General features: G+C 42.3%; 1 protein-coding gene across 1 annotated transcript; it reads right to left on the bottom strand.

The window, feature by feature from the left end:
- Positions 1–844: 844 nt before the first annotated feature.
- On the bottom strand, positions 845–15739 carry LOC125786848 (uncharacterized). The gene is made up of 2 exons (XM_049470467.1): positions 10480–15739; positions 845–2018 (listed from the first exon to the last, which is right to left on the bottom strand). Exon 1 carries the CDS (start codon positions 14376–14378, stop codon positions 10854–10856), a length of 3525 nt encoding a protein of 1174 aa, XP_049326424.1. The 5' UTR covers positions 14379–15739; the 3' UTR covers positions 845–2018; positions 10480–10853.
- Positions 15740–18025: the final 2286 nt, after the last annotated feature.

Genomic DNA, 18025 nt, shown 5'->3' with positions numbered 1-18025 from the left:
AGCCTGTCTGCAGGGTGGCTTGACTTCCTGTGTCAGCACGGAGCCCCATTAGAACCCACAGGGTAAATCCCCACTCTCAGCTGGCTTGCTGGTGGCCTCCGGACCGCAGGTTTCTGGGTTGGATCTGGCGGATCTCCTTTTCAGCTGTACTTTAGCTAAACTTAGATGGAATAATGCTTGGCTTCGTAGATTGTAAAATAACCTTAATATTTTAACTAGGATAGCTAATATTAATATACTTGAAGATCAAATGCACTAGTCTAAGAAAACTAACTTAAGATGACTAAACTAACAGTCTATCCTTTCTCCATCTCTGGGCTCCCTAACCTCTCTCCTCTAACTGTTTTCCTCAACTCATCTTCTCCAACTCCTTCTCCCACTCCTTCTCTAACTGCTTCTCCTCCAACTGCTCTGACCTGAACTACCAAAACTCAACTGGCAACTCTAAACTGGAAACTGCACTGTGTCTGCCCAGTTTAACTATTAGTCTCTGTGGCCTGTTTGGCCCCTGAGCTATGATTGGCCCTGTGGCCCAAATGTCTGTGTTTTGATTGGTCTAGGAGCAATTTCAAACTTTGGTGGGGATTCACAAAGGGCCATAAACCCCCCCTCGCTCACATGGTCAGCATGCATCAGCTAGTGGTCTATTTTTCTAATAGACCCAACCAAAAGAAAACTCAACTAAACAGTGGATCAAAATACATTCTTCAGCATACCAGTTTGTGAGGATAAATTCAGGAAACAATCTTACAATTGAATCACAATAAATGTAATATATATATATTTTGCCCACAAACAGTTTTGTAATACTCAAGATAATCTTAGGAATACAATGATGGATGGTACTCTGTCAGAAAGAGATCAAGAGTCATGTTATTATTTAAACCCAATTAAATCACTTAAAAGATAATACATGGTTAAACCACTGATAACCAAATAAAGCTAAATTATCAAATGCTAGTTAAACCTTGTTGATTCAGACTTGAATGTGTAGGAGAATTCAATCAGGACACATCCAAACACATATACCATATACCAGACACATATACCATTATTTAGTAAACATTCTATAAAACACCTTTTTTATATAGTCAATATATATGTATTTTAAGCAAAATCTTCTGAGTGAGAAATTCCTCCCCTTTGCTGAGTGCTTAGATAAGCGGTTGGCATCGGAATTTACGATGGTGGGGGAAGGAGTTCTTTCTGCACCCCACAGAATTTGAGCCTGCAATGTTGAATATGGAATCCCAAGCTTAGAACATTTCTCTTAATTTCATTAATCTTATTTCTAAGTGATTGCAGAAATAACTAGGCACAAACCCCTAAATTGGTACAACATTTGGTGAATTAACAATTTCCAAGGCATTAATTAAGTTTTGACACTCTCTTAAGTCCGCAGTCCCGTCCTAGTGATGGTGTTGCAAATGTTCCAAATGTTTACATTAACTCCGAGGTTTATGACTTGGAGGAATGTAAACAGAATTTTACCCTAAACTCGCATTTAGGGCTCTCGAGCGAGGCTGAGTGAAGAAATAGTCAGTAAATGTCATTTTGAAATTTAAGGTTGTTTGAAAAAAAGATTACTCCAAGGTTTTTTTAGAGTGTTCTGGGTTCGAAGTTTCCTTATAGGCCGTAAAGTGGGGGTAGTGTGTGTTTGTGTCCAAGCAATGAAGAAATCCTCTGGTTAATCCACTACATTCCCCCCCCATCGATCGATGGGCCACTGGACGTTGGGTCATCGGTCGATGTCAACGTGGATTTCTGTAGACAGAGCACGTTAGGGTACATCTTTCATGCAATTGGTGTCTTGTTGATCATGCTTTCTTAAGACAATCTACTACAAGGTCGCTGACAGAGTTTTTGGTCTAAGGGATATACAATTTCTCTGATGATCAGTTTTTTGTTGTAGCTATTGGCTTTTGGTTCTGAATAAAATAGTTAATTTAATGTGATAGTGTGGCAACAAGCCTATGAAAGGGTCACAAATAGTTTGCTAGCTATTTGTTCCTTTATAACTTTATCAAGACAACCTACCCATAAGGTATGCTTCAATAATTAGCCACTACTTAGTCAACAATTGAGAACAATATAGCGGAGCAAACGTAGTCAGAAGGGAAACAAAATATGTTTTGGGCACCTGAAGAGAGGAGAAGAAAAAAAAAAAATTGGCACCCCCCTTTCTCCACGTATTTATTATACTGCTATGCTAATGGTTTGAAATGGTGATTCAAACTCTAGGTTTAACAAAATATCCAATTTGTTGTGGGTTATGCTACTCGGATAGGTGAGTTCCAGACAATGAATGTGTGGTACGTTCTCAATTTAACAATTGCGTCAGGCCAGAAAATGGTGGACAATGACACTCAGTGTGTGGCCCCGTATTATGATTTAACCTAGGGCATTATTGGTCCCGACTTGTCCCATGGGGCTTTTGCATAGTTTAATTGGGTTACAGTGAACTTGTTTGAGAATCGGTTTAATAAAACACTGACGATGCGGGATCTGGTTCCAGATGCGAGGCAGTTTGTCTGCCTCTGCATGAGGACCAAACCAATGAGACCTGAGCTCGCGAATTGTTTTGCCAGTGCTGTGCTGGGACCTCACCAGTAGCTTGTCAGCAGTGTAGCACAATGGTTGGTATCCAAGCGTGCTTTTTCCCAGTTTTGGGTGTTTCCGCAGTTCACCGCTAGAACGGTGAGATATACCAACACCTGAGAAAGTGTGGTTCAGCGAAAAAGTTGTGGCCTGAGCCATTTCAATAGGGTCTGGGGGACGTCCCCTCCATCTGGCAAATGCACCTGCCACAGTGATGAGATGTTTGTTCCTTCGAACAAATTTCATGAGTCTTTCGACCCAATCCATTTGTGGAATTGGCCATATACCACACAGATCTTCTGAAGATTGGGGATGAAAACACACTAGCCTTTTTCCAACAAGTGGCAGATATGTCAATTGTGGGAATGCTTGGTGTGTTTCCCCCATCATTTTGTGGTCCACCCATGGGTGATCGAGGGCCTGGGCTAGGCTCTCCCCCCCATGGCTCTGAGGCACCACGAATGAAGATGAAGCGTGTGTATCTGGGGCATAAACAAACAGGCCCTTGAGCATCCTGAAAGATGCACAGTAAGTGGCAAGTGGATCAAGGTGAAATGCCAGTGTTCTGAAAGAAGTGTTGTCACATGCACCAATTGTCATGTTAACTTTCCATTTGATCTGAGCATTCCGAAAAGCACATCCATCTGTGTAGATGGTGGGAATGTTTTTACATTCATAAGAATCCAAAGGACTGTGTTTGTCTGGAACCACTGGTGCAGGAACAAGAAGAGAACAATCCTTTTGGTGCACGAACAGAGGATCACAGTTAGTCCGTGGCAAGGAACCTGCAGGTGGTCTGTGAACAGCTGACTTGTCAGCCCATGGAACAAAGATTTCACCGTTGACCGTTGTGTTAAGAGTGAATGACTTTCCAGCTTTTGGGTTGTACTCATCTACAGCCGTAGAGGGAGTCAATGCCCATGAACAGATGTTTTGTTTTAGAATCATGGTAGGGGATTCTGAGGATGGTGGTTTCAGAACCCTGACAGTGAGCTTCTCATTGATTCCCGTGGAATTTGAAGGTTCAATGAGCTTGTGTGGCTCAATGTTGCTAGCAACATGATAGCATTGAACTCTATCCTGTGCCTTAGGACAGGGCAGGGGTTCGCAAACCTGTGCCCAGATTCTACGATGCTGAAAGTCAATCAATGGTTTGACCCGGTCAAGGAGGTCTTTGCCAAAGAGCAATGGGACGTTCTCCAATGGAGAAATGTGAATTGGATGGGTGAGGCTCATTGGACCGATGGCAACGTGCACCAGGGCTGCAAAATGCAGAGTGATACCAGTGTGCGAATATGGTTGAAGGTGAAGAGCACACTTTTTCAGAGGTATCTTTTTGTTGTTTCGGCGGGCTGTCGCCCTCACCTGGTCAAAAAGTGAATTTGACATCAAAGAAATGTCTGACCCCGTGTCCAAAAGAGCTTCATACCCGAACACATCTTCCAGCCAGGTGGCTAGGTAGAATTTTGGTGTTGAACCTTTCTCGGTTAAGAAACCCAAGAATTGTTTAGGTGGTGGATCCTCCAGGCTGAGGAAAGAAGCTTCCTCAGTGTGGTTGTTTTCAGCGTCTGGCTGTACAACCAAGGCTGCATTGGGGTGGATGGATTTCGCACCCCCCCAAGCAGGTTGATCTGGAGCTTGGACAATTGGCAAGAATTCAGATTCAGCATTGTCCTGCTTGCGTATTTCGTTACGAAATTGTCTGAGCAGACTGCCGTCTTTAGTGCTCAGGTTAGTTGGATATGTCTCATGCTTGTGCCCTTTAGGTGGACACCAACGTTTGTGGTGCTTTGGGCTCTTTCTCCTGAGCGGAGATTGAAGTTTGCTGGAGCTCTGTGCTCGAGCGTGGTGCTGTGAGTGTTTGCCATTCCAACTGCGTTTTATCCTACCTTTCCTTCGATAGGAGGGCTTTTGGTCACTTTGCTCGGCCCAATGTAGGGACGAGCGACGCCAAGAGTGGAACACTCTCTGGTTTTTGTGGTTTAACTGGGTCTTAGGTGGCATTGGAGCCTTGTGTGCCCCTTTTTGCTTGACGTGGGAGGACTGCTCATTAATTATCAGGACGTCATTTGACTCTGATTTTTTATTAATGTTTTGTTGGAACTTAGCAAATCCTCTGAGAGCCAAATCACGCAGCTGCCGGCTTGTTAGCGTACGAGGGCAGGCTGCGACTCCAAAAGAGTGACTGGTGGAGGGATGGAGGTTTCTCACGAACAATGTTTTGAAAACTTCCTCTTCCTCCATTCCAGGCTCATTTCTATAGCCGAAATAAGCGTGCCTGAGGCGGTGATAGTACTGTAGGGGTGTTTCCTGGCGACTCTGCTTTATTGCAAGAGCTGCAGCAAGGCCGGTTTGAGCAAGGTGGTTGGAGAACTCATCCTCCAAAGCCTTGCAAAGAGCAGGATAGTCTCTCTTAACCTGGGGTGGTTGGCGCTCAATGAGACGTCCAACTTCCCGACTAGAGGACACCTTAATGAGGTAGATTTTATCATCTACCGTGGCCTTGGGGAAACGGCGTAAGAAGAAGTCAATGTCGCGAAGATACTGGTGGACATCATTAGAACCGTCCGGTTCTGGTTCAAAGCGTGGGATGTTACGCGCAATTTTGTCCAACTCTCTATCAGAGGGTGCTTGAGGTTGCACAGAGGTCCCATGTGGCTGGGAAAGCTGAGTGAACCTTGGTTCTACTGGCGCTTCAGCACCTTTAGGGGAGACTAGAGGGAATGTATTTGTGGATGGTTGTTGCTTAAGGTCCGGAACCCCAGGGGTTCCTGATTTACCAGCTGGATTGATGGGGGAGTCTCCCTCCATCATCAGCTCAAATGTTAACTCTGTTTGGTCTCGAGTTAATTTGACTGCATTGTTAGCATGTGCTAATTCAGTTTGTAGCTCAACCTGTCTTGCAATAGCATGTTTTAGTTTTTCCTGTGACTGAGCTGCAAGTTGGGTAGCTATGTTGGCTTCCTTTTGAAGCAGCTGCACTTCGGTTTTGAGGTCTCTTTGGTTCATTTCAGACTGTACAGTGTTGTTCTCTAGGTCTGCAACTCTATCATTTAAGGTCACAATCTCTGTTTGGAGATTTTGAATGGTTTTGGAGGAAGCAGCAAGTTGATCCTGTGACAACAGCAGTTGTTTCCACAGTATTAGGGAAATCGGATCCACTTGTTGCTTGCCCTCAAGGATTTTAGATACACACTCATTGAGGCTTTTGGCAATTAGTGCATGGAGACCCCCACTGTCCATTTGTTGGACTGGGACGGTAAGTCCTGGGGGTAAATCAGCTGTAAGCTCTAAAAGAGCTTTTTCAGTGACACACATTTTGATTTACGTAAAGCACGTGGAATCAAACAATTTTGATGACAAACAAGTTTATTTTATGTTCGAGTCAATTAGCATTGTGCCTTTTCTAAGAAGAAAATCTGTAAAAGTGGGTGACCTAAGGTTACAATTAGTAGATTAATTTTGAAAGAATAGTTAGATTTGTTGTCAGTGGTGCTAGTGAACAGTTTAGTAACTGTAGGCCACTATACACAGTATGTCTAAATATGAGTATAGTTATTAACTATGTACAGGATGGGAGAATTTAACTATGTATTAAGCACAGGTGTGCTGGGTATATGGTTGAGTAACTGATAACTGGATAGGTTTTTTTTTTTTTTTTTTTTAATGGTTAATTAATTAATTAATTTCAATCAGTTATTAATAATTGATCTTAATCGATCAATAATTAAGCTTAATTTATTTGAAGATGGTTGAATTAAATTGAAAATAATTAATTAACAAAATTTTAATTAACTTTACTTAATCAAATTGATTAAAATGACCAGTTAATTATTTTATGTTGTGATTAGTTACTCAATGGAGATAGCTATTTAGCTTGGTTCAATGTAACATAAAGAGTGATGTTTGAGAGAGCAGACCTAAACTTAAATTTAACTATTTAATATTAACCGATTAAATGAATGCAGTTATTTGTTTACTTATTTAGAAACCATTTAACCAAACCACAATGCAAATTCCCTTTATTAACTTAACGAAAAGTTTGTTTGAAATTGGCACCCTCTGGCGACAGAAACTCTAAATGCACTCTACAGGATGATAGCAATTACACAAGTACAACACCAGGTGGCGACACAGCTATGTGGCTAAGTGGCTCCCTCTGGTGGTCAAACAAATGAGATGCACCTTTCTGCACTGTATGCAGTTACCCAAATCAAACACCAGATGGCGATGTGGCAGTGTACCCCCCCCTAGTGGTGAGGGGTAGTAAAACACCCTTTGAGTTTGAGTGTAAATAGTCAGGCTGTCCACCAGATGGTGGCAGAGGCCGACTGGTGGGCGTGGTCACGCCCACCGATGATGCCACGTTAAGGACCGCCCCTTGGGTCTGGGACCTGGTCAGCAGATTTGACTGACTCAGTCGACTGTGAATAGCAGAGGAGAAGGACACGGCTGTCCGAAAGTTTAACACAGCAGCAACACACTTCACAAGATGAGCAAAGAGGATTTACATCCTGGCGTGGTTAGTTTAATCACGCACACAATAGACTTCCTGCCACTCAGGGTGGTGTTACGTAAAAGTTAGCTACTCTTTTACGCACGTGGAAGTGTCCAGTACTGCAGGATTTTACGGATTTCGCGCAAAAACCGGCAGTTTTAACTGGAGCGCGGAGTCACTGAGCCGGAGATCCGCGACTCAGACCTGCGCGAAGGCCTTATCAGATCAACACTGGCAAAATATGTCTATTTTACCGGAAACAGTTCGAACTTTATGTAAGTACACATGTATATACACGTATATACACCCGGGTTTAAGGTTACCCACACACGGCGGTGTGTCAGCCAAGCTTATTTTACAAATAAGAGTAATGTTTTCAAGAGCGCTCACGTACCACACACACAACTGTACACGTTATACAGACACACAGGGACCGTGCGCGCGACGCGCACACACAGACAGGGGACTGGCCAGTCCTGAATTGTAAACAAAAGCACGTGTAGAACCTGTGCGTGTGTTTCTAACACGCTGGGTTTATGCAGTTAACTCCAGCTAGGCCAGCTAGCCAGCAGCTAACGCATTTAGCAATAAAAACAAAATACACTTTATTCTGCAACTTACAGCGCTATTTTCTGGAACTGGTTATGAAATGTGTATATTCTGGTCTCGCGGCGGAGAGCCAATAATAATCCTGCCCCACGTTGGCGCGCCAAATTATGTAGCGGGCTCAGTGGTTTAATACCTGGTGCTAATTGAGATGTTGAAATATTTTTTTATTGGGCGCCAGTTATTAAATTAATTTAATTAGATTAATTAATTAATTAATTAATTAATCAAATTAATTAATAACACAAGACATCTCAGGGTGTGGTTTCTACAGGTGACAGAAATTTTCATAACCAAGTTATCCAGAAAAACACACTGAAATGACAGGTTTTGTAAAATAAAAGTATTTATTACATCACACATATATGAGTAAATAATTCATTAAAAAGTCATAAATGTAGCCATTAGCTATCAAATCATAGTGTAGAATGATAAATGAGAAATAAAAGAACAAACACGTTATAATGCTGATATGAAAGGAATAAAGATTAATATAACTATTAAGTGAGTATTTCTAAATAAGGGTCTAAGGCATTTTAAGTCTACTAAACCAATTCTTATTTCCAACCAAGCCACTCAAAATGAGTCATCTATACTAAAGACGCTCTATTAAAGACCGACCCAGACCATGACCAACAGAACACCATCTGCCGAAAGATTAAACCCAGTTCTGCCTTACTCTGAGGTGTTGAAGTGGGCCTCGGTGACGTCCGCCTGGGTTGGTCGTCTGATGCTTCACCCCGAGAAAGGATCACGTGAGCCTGTCTGCAGGGTGGCTTGACTTCCTGTGTCAGCACGGAGCCCCATTAGAACCCACAGGGTAAATCCCCACTCTCAGCTGGCTTGCTGGTGGCCTCCGGACCGCAGGTTTCTGGGTTGGATCTGGCGGATCTCCTTTTCAGCTGTACTTTAGCTAAACTTAGATGGAATAATGCTTGGCTTCGTAGATTGTAAAATAACCTTAATATTTTAACTAGGATAGCTAATATTAATATACTTGAAGATCAAATGCACTAGTCTAAGAAAACTAACTTAAGATGACTAAACTAACAGTCTATCCTTTCTCCATCTCTGGGCTCCCTAACCTCTCTCCTCTAACTGTTTTCCTCAACTCATCTTCTCCAACTCCTTCTCCCACTCCTTCTCTAACTGCTTCTCCTCCAACTGCTCTGACCTGAACTACCAAAACTCAACTGGCAACTCTAAACTGGAAACTGCACTGTGTCTGCCCAGTTTAACTATTAGTCTCTGTGGCCTGTTTGGCCCCTGAGCTATGATTGGCCCTGTGGCCCAAATGTCTGTGTTTTGATTGGTCTAGGAGCAATTTCAAACTTTGGTGGGGATTCACAAAGGGCCATAAACCCCCCCTCGCTCACATGGTCAGCATGCATCAGCTAGTGGTCTATTTTTCTAATAGACCCAACCAAAAGAAAACTCAACTAAACAGTGGATCAAAATACATTCTTCAGCATACCAGTTTGTGAGGATAAATTCAGGAAACAATCTTACAATTGAATCACAATAAATGTAATATATATATATTTTGCCCACAAACAGTTTTGTAATACTCAAGATAATCTTAGGAATACAATGATGGATGGTACTCTGTCAGAAAGAGATCAAGAGTCATGTTATTATTTAAACCCAATTAAATCACTTAAAAGATAATACATGGTTAAACCACTGATAACCAAATAAAGCTAAATTATCAAATGCTAGTTAAACCTTGTTGATTCAGACTTGAATGTGTAGGAGAATTCAATCAGGACACATCCAAACACATATACCATATACCAGACACATATACCATTATTTAGTAAACATTCTATAAAACACCTTTTTTATATAGTCAATATATATGTATTTTAAGCAAAATCTTCTGAGTGAGAAATTCCTCCCCTTTGCTGAGTGCTTAGATAAGCGGTTGGCATCGGAATTTACGATGGTGGGGGAAGGAGTTCTTTCTGCACCCCACAGAATTTGAGCCTGCAATGTTGAATATGGAATCCCAAGCTTAGAACATTTCTCTTAATTTCATTAATCTTATTTCTAAGTGATTGCAGAAATAACTAGGCACAAACCCCTAAATTGGTACAACATTTGGTGAATTAACAATTTCCAAGGCATTAATTAAGTTTTGACACTCTCTTAAGTCCGCAGTCCCGTCCTAGTGATGGTGTTGCAAATGTTCCAAATGTTTACATTAACTCCGAGGTTTATGACTTGGAGGAATGTAAACAGAATTTTACCCTAAACTCGCATTTAGGGCTCTCGAGCGAGGCTGAGTGAAGAAATAGTCAGTAAATGTCATTTTGAAATTTAAGGTTGTTTGAAAAAAAGATTACTCCAAGGTTTTTTTAGAGTGTTCTGGGTTCGAAGTTTCCTTATAGGCCGTAAAGTGGGGGTAGTGTGTGTTTGTGTCCAAGCAATGAAGAAATCCTCTGGTTAATCCACTACATTCCCCCCCCATCGATCGATGGGCCACTGGACGTTGGGTCATCGGTCGATGTCAACGTGGATTTCTGTAGACAGAGCACGTTAGGGTACATCTTTCATGCAATTGGTGTCTTGTTGATCATGCTTTCTTAAGACAATCTACTACAAGGTCGCTGACAGAGTTTTTGGTCTAAGGGATATACAATTTCTCTGATGATCAGTTTTTTGTTGTAGCTATTGGCTTTTGGTTCTGAATAAAATAGTTAATTTAATGTGATAGTGTGGCAACAAGCCTATGAAAGGGTCACAAATAGTTTGCTAGCTATTTGTTCCTTTATAACTTTATCAAGACAACCTACCCATAAGGTATGCTTCAATAATTAGCCACTACTTAGTCAACAATTGAGAACAATATAGCGGAGCAAACGTAGTCAGAAGGGAAACAAAATATGTTTTGGGCACCTGAAGAGAGGAGAAGAAAAAAAAAAAAAATTGGCACCCCCCTTTCTCCACGTATTTATTATACTGCTATGCTAATGGTTTGAAATGGTGATTCAAACTCTAGGTTTAACAAAATATCCAATTTGTTGTGGGTTATGCTACTCGGATAGGTGAGTTCCAGACAATGAATGTGTGGTACGTTCTCAATTTAACAATTGCGTCAGGCCAGAAAATGGTGGACAATGACACTCAGTGTGTGGCCCCGTATTATGATTTAACCTAGGGCATTATTGGTCCCGACTTGTCCCATGGGGCTTTTGCATAGTTTAATTGGGTTACAGTGAACTTGTTTGAGAATCGGTTTAATAAAACACTGACGATGCGGGATCTGGTTCCAGATGCGAGGCAGTTTGTCTGCCTCTGCATGAGGACCAAACCAATGAGACCTGAGCTCGCGAATTGTTTTGCCAGTGCTGTGCTGGGACCTCACCAGTAGCTTGTCAGCAGTGTAGCACAATGGTTGGTATCCAAGCGTGCTTTTTCCCAGTTTTGGGTGTTTCCGCAGTTCACCGCTAGAACGGTGAGATATACCAACACCTGAGAAAGTGTGGTTCAGCGAAAAAGTTGTGGCCTGAGCCATTTCAATAGGGTCTGGGGGACGTCCCCTCCATCTGGCAAATGCACCTGCCACAGTGATGAGATGTTTGTTCCTTCGAACAAATTTCATGAGTCTTTCGACCCAATCCATTTGTGGAATTGGCCATATACCACACAGATCTTCTGAAGATTGGGGATGAAAACACACTAGCCTTTTTCCAACAAGTGGCAGATATGTCAATTGTGGGAATGCTTGGTGTGTTTCCCCCATCATTTTGTGGTCCACCCATGGGTGATCGAGGGCCTGGGCTAGGCTCTCCCCCCCATGGCTCTGAGGCACCACGAATGAAGATGAAGCGTGTGTATCTGGGGCATAAACAAACAGGCCCTTGAGCATCCTGAAAGATGCACAGTAAGTGGCAAGTGGATCAAGGTGAAATGCCAGTGTTCTGAAAGAAGTGTTGTCACATGCACCAATTGTCATGTTAACTTTCCATTTGATCTGAGCATTCCGAAAAGCACATCCATCTGTGTAGATGGTGGGAATGTTTTTACATTCATAAGAATCCAAAGGACTGTGTTTGTCTGGAACCACTGGTGCAGGAACAAGAAGAGAACAATCCTTTTGGTGCACGAACAGAGGATCACAGTTAGTCCGTGGCAAGGAACCTGCAGGTGGTCTGTGAACAGCTGACTTGTCAGCCCATGGAACAAAGATTTCACCGTTGACCGTTGTGTTAAGAGTGAATGACTTTCCAGCTTTTGGGTTGTACTCATCTACAGCCGTAGAGGGAGTCAATGCCCATGAACAGATGTTTTGTTTTAGAATCATGGTAGGGGATTCTGAGGATGGTGGTTTCAGAACCCTGACAGTGAGCTTCTCATTGATTCCCGTGGAATTTGAAGGTTCAATGAGCTTGTGTGGCTCAATGTTGCTAGCAACATGATAGCATTGAACTCTATCCTGTGCCTTAGGACAGGGCAGGGGTTCGCAAACCTGTGCCCAGATTCTACGATGCTGAAAGTCAATCAATGGTTTGACCCGGTCAAGGAGGTCTTTGCCAAAGAGCAATGGGACGTTCTCCAATGGAGAAATGTGAATTGGATGGGTGAGGCTCATTGGACCGATGGCAACGTGCACCAGGGCTGCAAAATGCAGAGTGATACCAGTGTGCGAATATGGTTGAAGGTGAAGAGCACACTTTTTCAGAGGTATCTTTTTGTTGTTTCGGCGGGCTGTCGCCCTCACCTGGTCAAAAAGTGAATTTGACATCAAAGAAATGTCTGACCCCGTGTCCAAAAGAGCTTCATACCCGAACACATCTTCCAGCCAGGTGGCTAGGTAGAATTTTGGTGTTGAACCTTTCTCGGTTAAGAAACCCAAGAATTGTTTAGGTGGTGGATCCTCCAGGCTGAGGAAAGAAGCTTCCTCAGTGTGGTTGTTTTCAGCGTCTGGCTGTACAACCAAGGCTGCATTGGGGTGGATGGATTTCGCACCCCCCCAAGCAGGTTGATCTGGAGCTTGGACAATTGGCAAGAATTCAGATTCAGCATTGTCCTGCTTGCGTATTTCGTTACGAAATTGTCTGAGCAGACTGCCGTCTTTAGTGCTCAGGTTAGTTGGATATGTCTCATGCTTGTGCCCTTTAGGTGGACACCAACGTTTGTGGTGCTTTGGGCTCTTTCTCCTGAGCGGAGATTGAAGTTTGCTGGAGCTCTGTGCTCGAGCGTGGTGCTGTGAGTGTTTGCCATTCCAACTGCGTTTTATCCTACCTTTCCTTCGATAGGAGGGCTTTTGGTCACTTTGCTCGGCCCAATGTAGGGACGAGCGACGCCAAGAGTGGAACACTCTCTGGTTTTTGTGGTTTAACTGGGTCTTAGGTGGCATTGGAGCCTTGTGTGCCCCTTTTTGCTTGACGTGGGAGGACTGCTCATTAATTATCAGGACGTCATTTGACTCTGATTTTTTATTAATGTTTTGTTGGAACTTAGCAAATCCTCTGAGAGCCAAATCACGCAGCTGCCGGCTTGTTAGCGTACGAGGGCAGGCTGCGACTCCAAAAGAGTGACTGGTGGAGGGATGGAGGTTTCTCACGAACAATGTTTTGAAAACTTCCTCTTCCTCCATTCCAGGCTCATTTCTATAGCCGAAATAAGCGTGCCTGAGGCGGTGATAGTACTGTAGGGGTGTTTCCTGGCGACTCTGCTTTATTGCAAGAGCTGCAGCAAGGCCGGTTTGAGCAAGGTGGTTGGAGAACTCATCCTCCAAAGCCTTGCAAAGAGCAGGATAGTCTCTCTTAACCTGGGGTGGTTGGCGCTCAATGAGACGTCCAACTTCCCGACTAGAGGACACCTTAATGAGGTAGATTTTATCATCTACCGTGGCCTTGGGGAAACGGCGTAAGAAGAAGTCAATGTCGCGAAGATACTGGTGGACATCATTAGAACCGTCCGGTTCTGGTTCAAAGCGTGGGATGTTACGCGCAATTTTGTCCAACTCTCTATCAGAGGGTGCTTGAGGTTGCACAGAGGTCCCATGTGGCTGGGAAAGCTGAGTGAACCTTGGTTCTACTGGCGCTTCAGCACCTTTAGGGGAGACTAGAGGGAATGTATTTGTGGATGGTTGTTGCTTAAGGTCCGGAACCCCAGGGGTTCCTGATTTACCAGCTGGATTGATGGGGGAGTCTCCCTCCATCATCAGCTCAAATGTTAACTCTGTTTGGTCTCGAGTTAATTTGACTGCATTGTTAGCATGTGCTAATTCAGTTTGTAGCTCAACCTGTCTTGCAATAGCATGTTTTAGTTTTTCCTGTGACTGAGCTGCAAGTTGGGTAGCTATGTTGGCTTCCTTTTGAAGCAGCTGCACTTCGGTTTTGAGGTCTCTTTGGTTCATTTCAGACTGTACAGTGTTGTTCTCTAGGTCTGCAACTCTATCATTTAAGGTCACAATCTCTGTTTGGAGATTTTGAATGGTTTTGGAGGAAGCAGCAAGTTGATCCTGTGACAACAGCAGTTGTTTCCACAGTATTAGGGAAATCGGATCCACTTGTTGCTTGCCCTCAAGGATTTTAGATACACACTCATTGAGGCTTTTGGCAATTAGTGCATGGAGACCCCCACTGTCCATTTGTTGGACTGGGACGGTAAGTCCTGGGGGTAAATCAGCTGTAAGCTCTAAAAGAGCTTTTTCAGTGACACACATTTTGATTTACGTAAAGCACGTGGAATCAAACAATTTTGATGACAAACAAGTTTATTTTATGTTCGAGTCAATTAGCATTGTGCCTTTTCTAAGAAGAAAATCTGTAAAAGTGGGTGACCTAAGGTTACAATTAGTAGATTAATTTTGAAAGAATAGTTAGATTTGTTGTCAGTGGTGCTAGTGAACAGTTTAGTAACTGTAGGCCACTATACACAGTATGTCTAAATATGAGTATAGTTATTAACTATGTACAGGATGGGAGAATTTAACTATGTATTAAGCACAGGTGTGCTGGGTATATGGTTGAGTAACTGATAACTGGATAGGTTTTTTTTTTTTTTTTTTTTAATGGTTAATTAATTAATTAATTTCAATCAGTTATTAATAATTGATCTTAATCGATCAATAATTAAGCTTAATTTATTTGAAGATGGTTGAATTAAATTGAAAATAATTAATTAACAAAATTTTAATTAACTTTACTTAATCAAATTGATTAAAATGACCAGTTAATTATTTTATGTTGTGATTAGTTACTCAATGGAGATAGCTATTTAGCTTGGTTCAATGTAACATAAAGAGTGATGTTTGAGAGAGCAGACCTAAACTTAAATTTAACTATTTAATATTAACCGATTAAATGAATGCAGTTATTTGTTTACTTATTTAGAAACCATTTAACCAAACCACAATGCAAATTCCCTTTATTAACTTAACGAAAAGTTTGTTTGAAATTGGCACCCTCTGGCGACAGAAACTCTAAATGCACTCTACAGGATGATAGCAATTACACAAGTACAACACCAGGTGGCGACACAGCTATGTGGCTAAGTGGCTCCCTCTGGTGGTCAAACAAATGAGATGCACCTTTCTGCACTGTATGCAGTTACCCAAATCAAACACCAGATGGCGATGTGGCAGTGTACCCCCCCCTAGTGGTGAGGGGTAGTAAAACACCCTTTGAGTTTGAGTGTAAATAGTCAGGCTGTCCACCAGATGGTGGCAGAGGCCGACTGGTGGGCGTGGTCACGCCCACCGATGATGCCACGTTAAGGACCGCCCCTTGGGTCTGGGACCTGGTCAGCAGATTTGACTGACTCAGTCGACTGTGAATAGCAGAGGAGAAGGACACGGCTGTCCGAAAGTTTAACACAGCAGCAACACACTTCACAAGATGAGCAAAGAGGATTTACATCCTGGCGTGGTTAGTTTAATCACGCACACAATAGACTTCCTGCCACTCAGGGTGGTGTTACGTAAAAGTTAGCTACTCTTTTACGCACGTGGAAGTGTCCAGTACTGCAGGATTTTACGGATTTCGCGCAAAAACCGGCAGTTTTAACTGGAGCGCGGAGTCACTGAGCCGGAGATCCGCGACTCAGACCTGCGCGAAGGCCTTATCAGATCAACACTGGCAAAATATGTCTATTTTACCGGAAACAGTTCGAACTTTATGTAAGTACACATGTATATACACGTATATACACCCGGGTTTAAGGTTACCCACACACGGCGGTGTGTCAGCCAAGCTTATTTTACAAATAAGAGTAATGTTTTCAAGAGCGCTCACGTACCACACACACAACTGTACACGTTATACAGACACACAGGGACCGTGCGCGCGACGCGCACACACAGACAGGGGACTGGCCAGTCCTGAATTGTAAACAAAAGCACGTGTAGAACCTGTGCGTGTGTTTCTAACACGCTGGGTTTATGCAGTTAACTCCAGCTAGGCCAGCTAGCCAGCAGCTAACGCATTTAGCAATAAAAACAAAATACACTTTATTCTGCAACTTACAGCGCTATTTTCTGGAACTGGTTATGAAATGTGTATATTCTGGTCTCGCGGCGGAGAGCCAATAATAATCCTGCCCCACGTTGGCGCGCCAAATTATGTAGCGGGCTCAGTGGTTTAATACCTGGTGCTAATTGAGATGTTGAAATATTTTTTTATTGGGCGCCAGTTATTAAATTAATTTAATTAGATTAATTAATTAATTAATTAATTAATCAAATTAATTAATAACACAAGACATCTCAGGGTGTGGTTTCTACAGGTGACAGAAATTTTCATAACCAAGTTATCCAGAAAAACACACTGAAATGACAGGTTTTGTAAAATAAAAGTATTTATTAAATCACACAGATATGAGTAAATAATTCATTAAAAAGTCATAAATGTAGCCATTAGCTATCAAATCATAGTGTAGAATGATAAATGAGAAATAAAACAACAAACACGTTATAATACTGGTATGAAAGGAATAAAGATTAATAGAACTATTAAGTGAGTATTTCTAAATAAGGGTCTAAGGCATTTTAAGTCTACTAAACCAATTCTTATTTCCAACCAAGCAACTCAAAATGAGTCATCTATACTAAAGACGCTCTATTAAAGACCCGACCCAGACCATGACCAACAGACACCATCTGCCGAAAGATTAAACCCAGCTCTGCCTTACTCTGAGGTGTTGAAGTGGGCCTCGGTGACGTCCGCCTGGGTTGTGGTCGTCTGCTGCTTCACCCCGAGAAAGGATCACGTGAGCCTGTCTGCAGGGTGGGTTGACTTCCTGTGTCAGCACGGAGCCCCATTAGAACCCACAGGGAAATCCCTTCGCTCTCAGCTGGCTTGCTGGTGGCCTCCGGACCGCAGGTTTCTGGGTTGGATCTGGCGGATCTCTTTTTCAGCTGTACTTTAGCTAACCTTAGATGGAATAATGCTTGGCTTCGTAGATTGTAAAATAACCTTAGATATTTTAACTAGGATAGCTAATATTAATATACTTGAAGATCAAATGCACTAGTCTAAGAAAACTAACTTAAGATGACTAAACTAACAGTCTATCCTTTCTCCATCTCTGGGCTCCCTAACCTCTCTCCTCTAACTGTTTTCCTCAACTCATCTTCTCCAACTCCTTCTCCCACTCCTTCTCTAACTGCTTCTCCTCCAACTGCTCTGACCTGAACTACCAAAACTCAACTGGCAACTCTAAACTGGCAACTGAACTGTGTCTGCCCAGTTTAACTATTAGTCTCTGTGGCCTGTTTGGCCCCTGAGCTATGATTGGCCCTGTGGCCCAAATGTCTGTGTTTTGATTGGTCTAGGAGCAATTTCAAACTTTGGTGGGGATTCACAAAGGGCCATAAACCCCCCCTCGCTCACATGGTCAGCATGCATCAGCTAGTGGTCTATTTTTCTAATAGACCCAACCAAAAGAAAACTCAACTAAACAGTGGATCAAAATACATTCTTCAGCATACCAGTTTGTGAGGATAAATTCAGGAAACAATCTTACAATTGAATCACAATAAATGTAATATATATATATTTTGCCCACAAACAGTTTTGTAATACTCAAGATAATCTTAGGAATACAATGATGGATGGTACTCTGTCAGAAAGAGATCAAGAGTCATGTTATTATTTAAACCCAATTAAATCACTTAAAAGAAAATACATGATTAAACCACTGATAACCAAATAAAGCTAAATTATCAAATGCTAGTTAAACCTTGTTGATTCAGACTTGAATGTGTAGGAGAATTCAATCAGGACACATCCAAACACATATACCATATACCAGACACATATACCATTATTTAGTAAACATTCTATAAAACACCTTTTTTATATAGTCAATATA

This window comes from Astyanax mexicanus, chromosome 22 (assembly GCF_023375975.1).
Source record: "Astyanax mexicanus isolate ESR-SI-001 chromosome 22, AstMex3_surface, whole genome shotgun sequence".
NCBI classification, from domain to species: Eukaryota; Metazoa; Chordata; class Actinopteri; order Characiformes; family Acestrorhamphidae; genus Astyanax; species Astyanax mexicanus.
The sequence above is the reverse complement of the archived record's forward strand: the minus strand, read 5'-3'. Positions and strand labels throughout refer to the sequence as shown.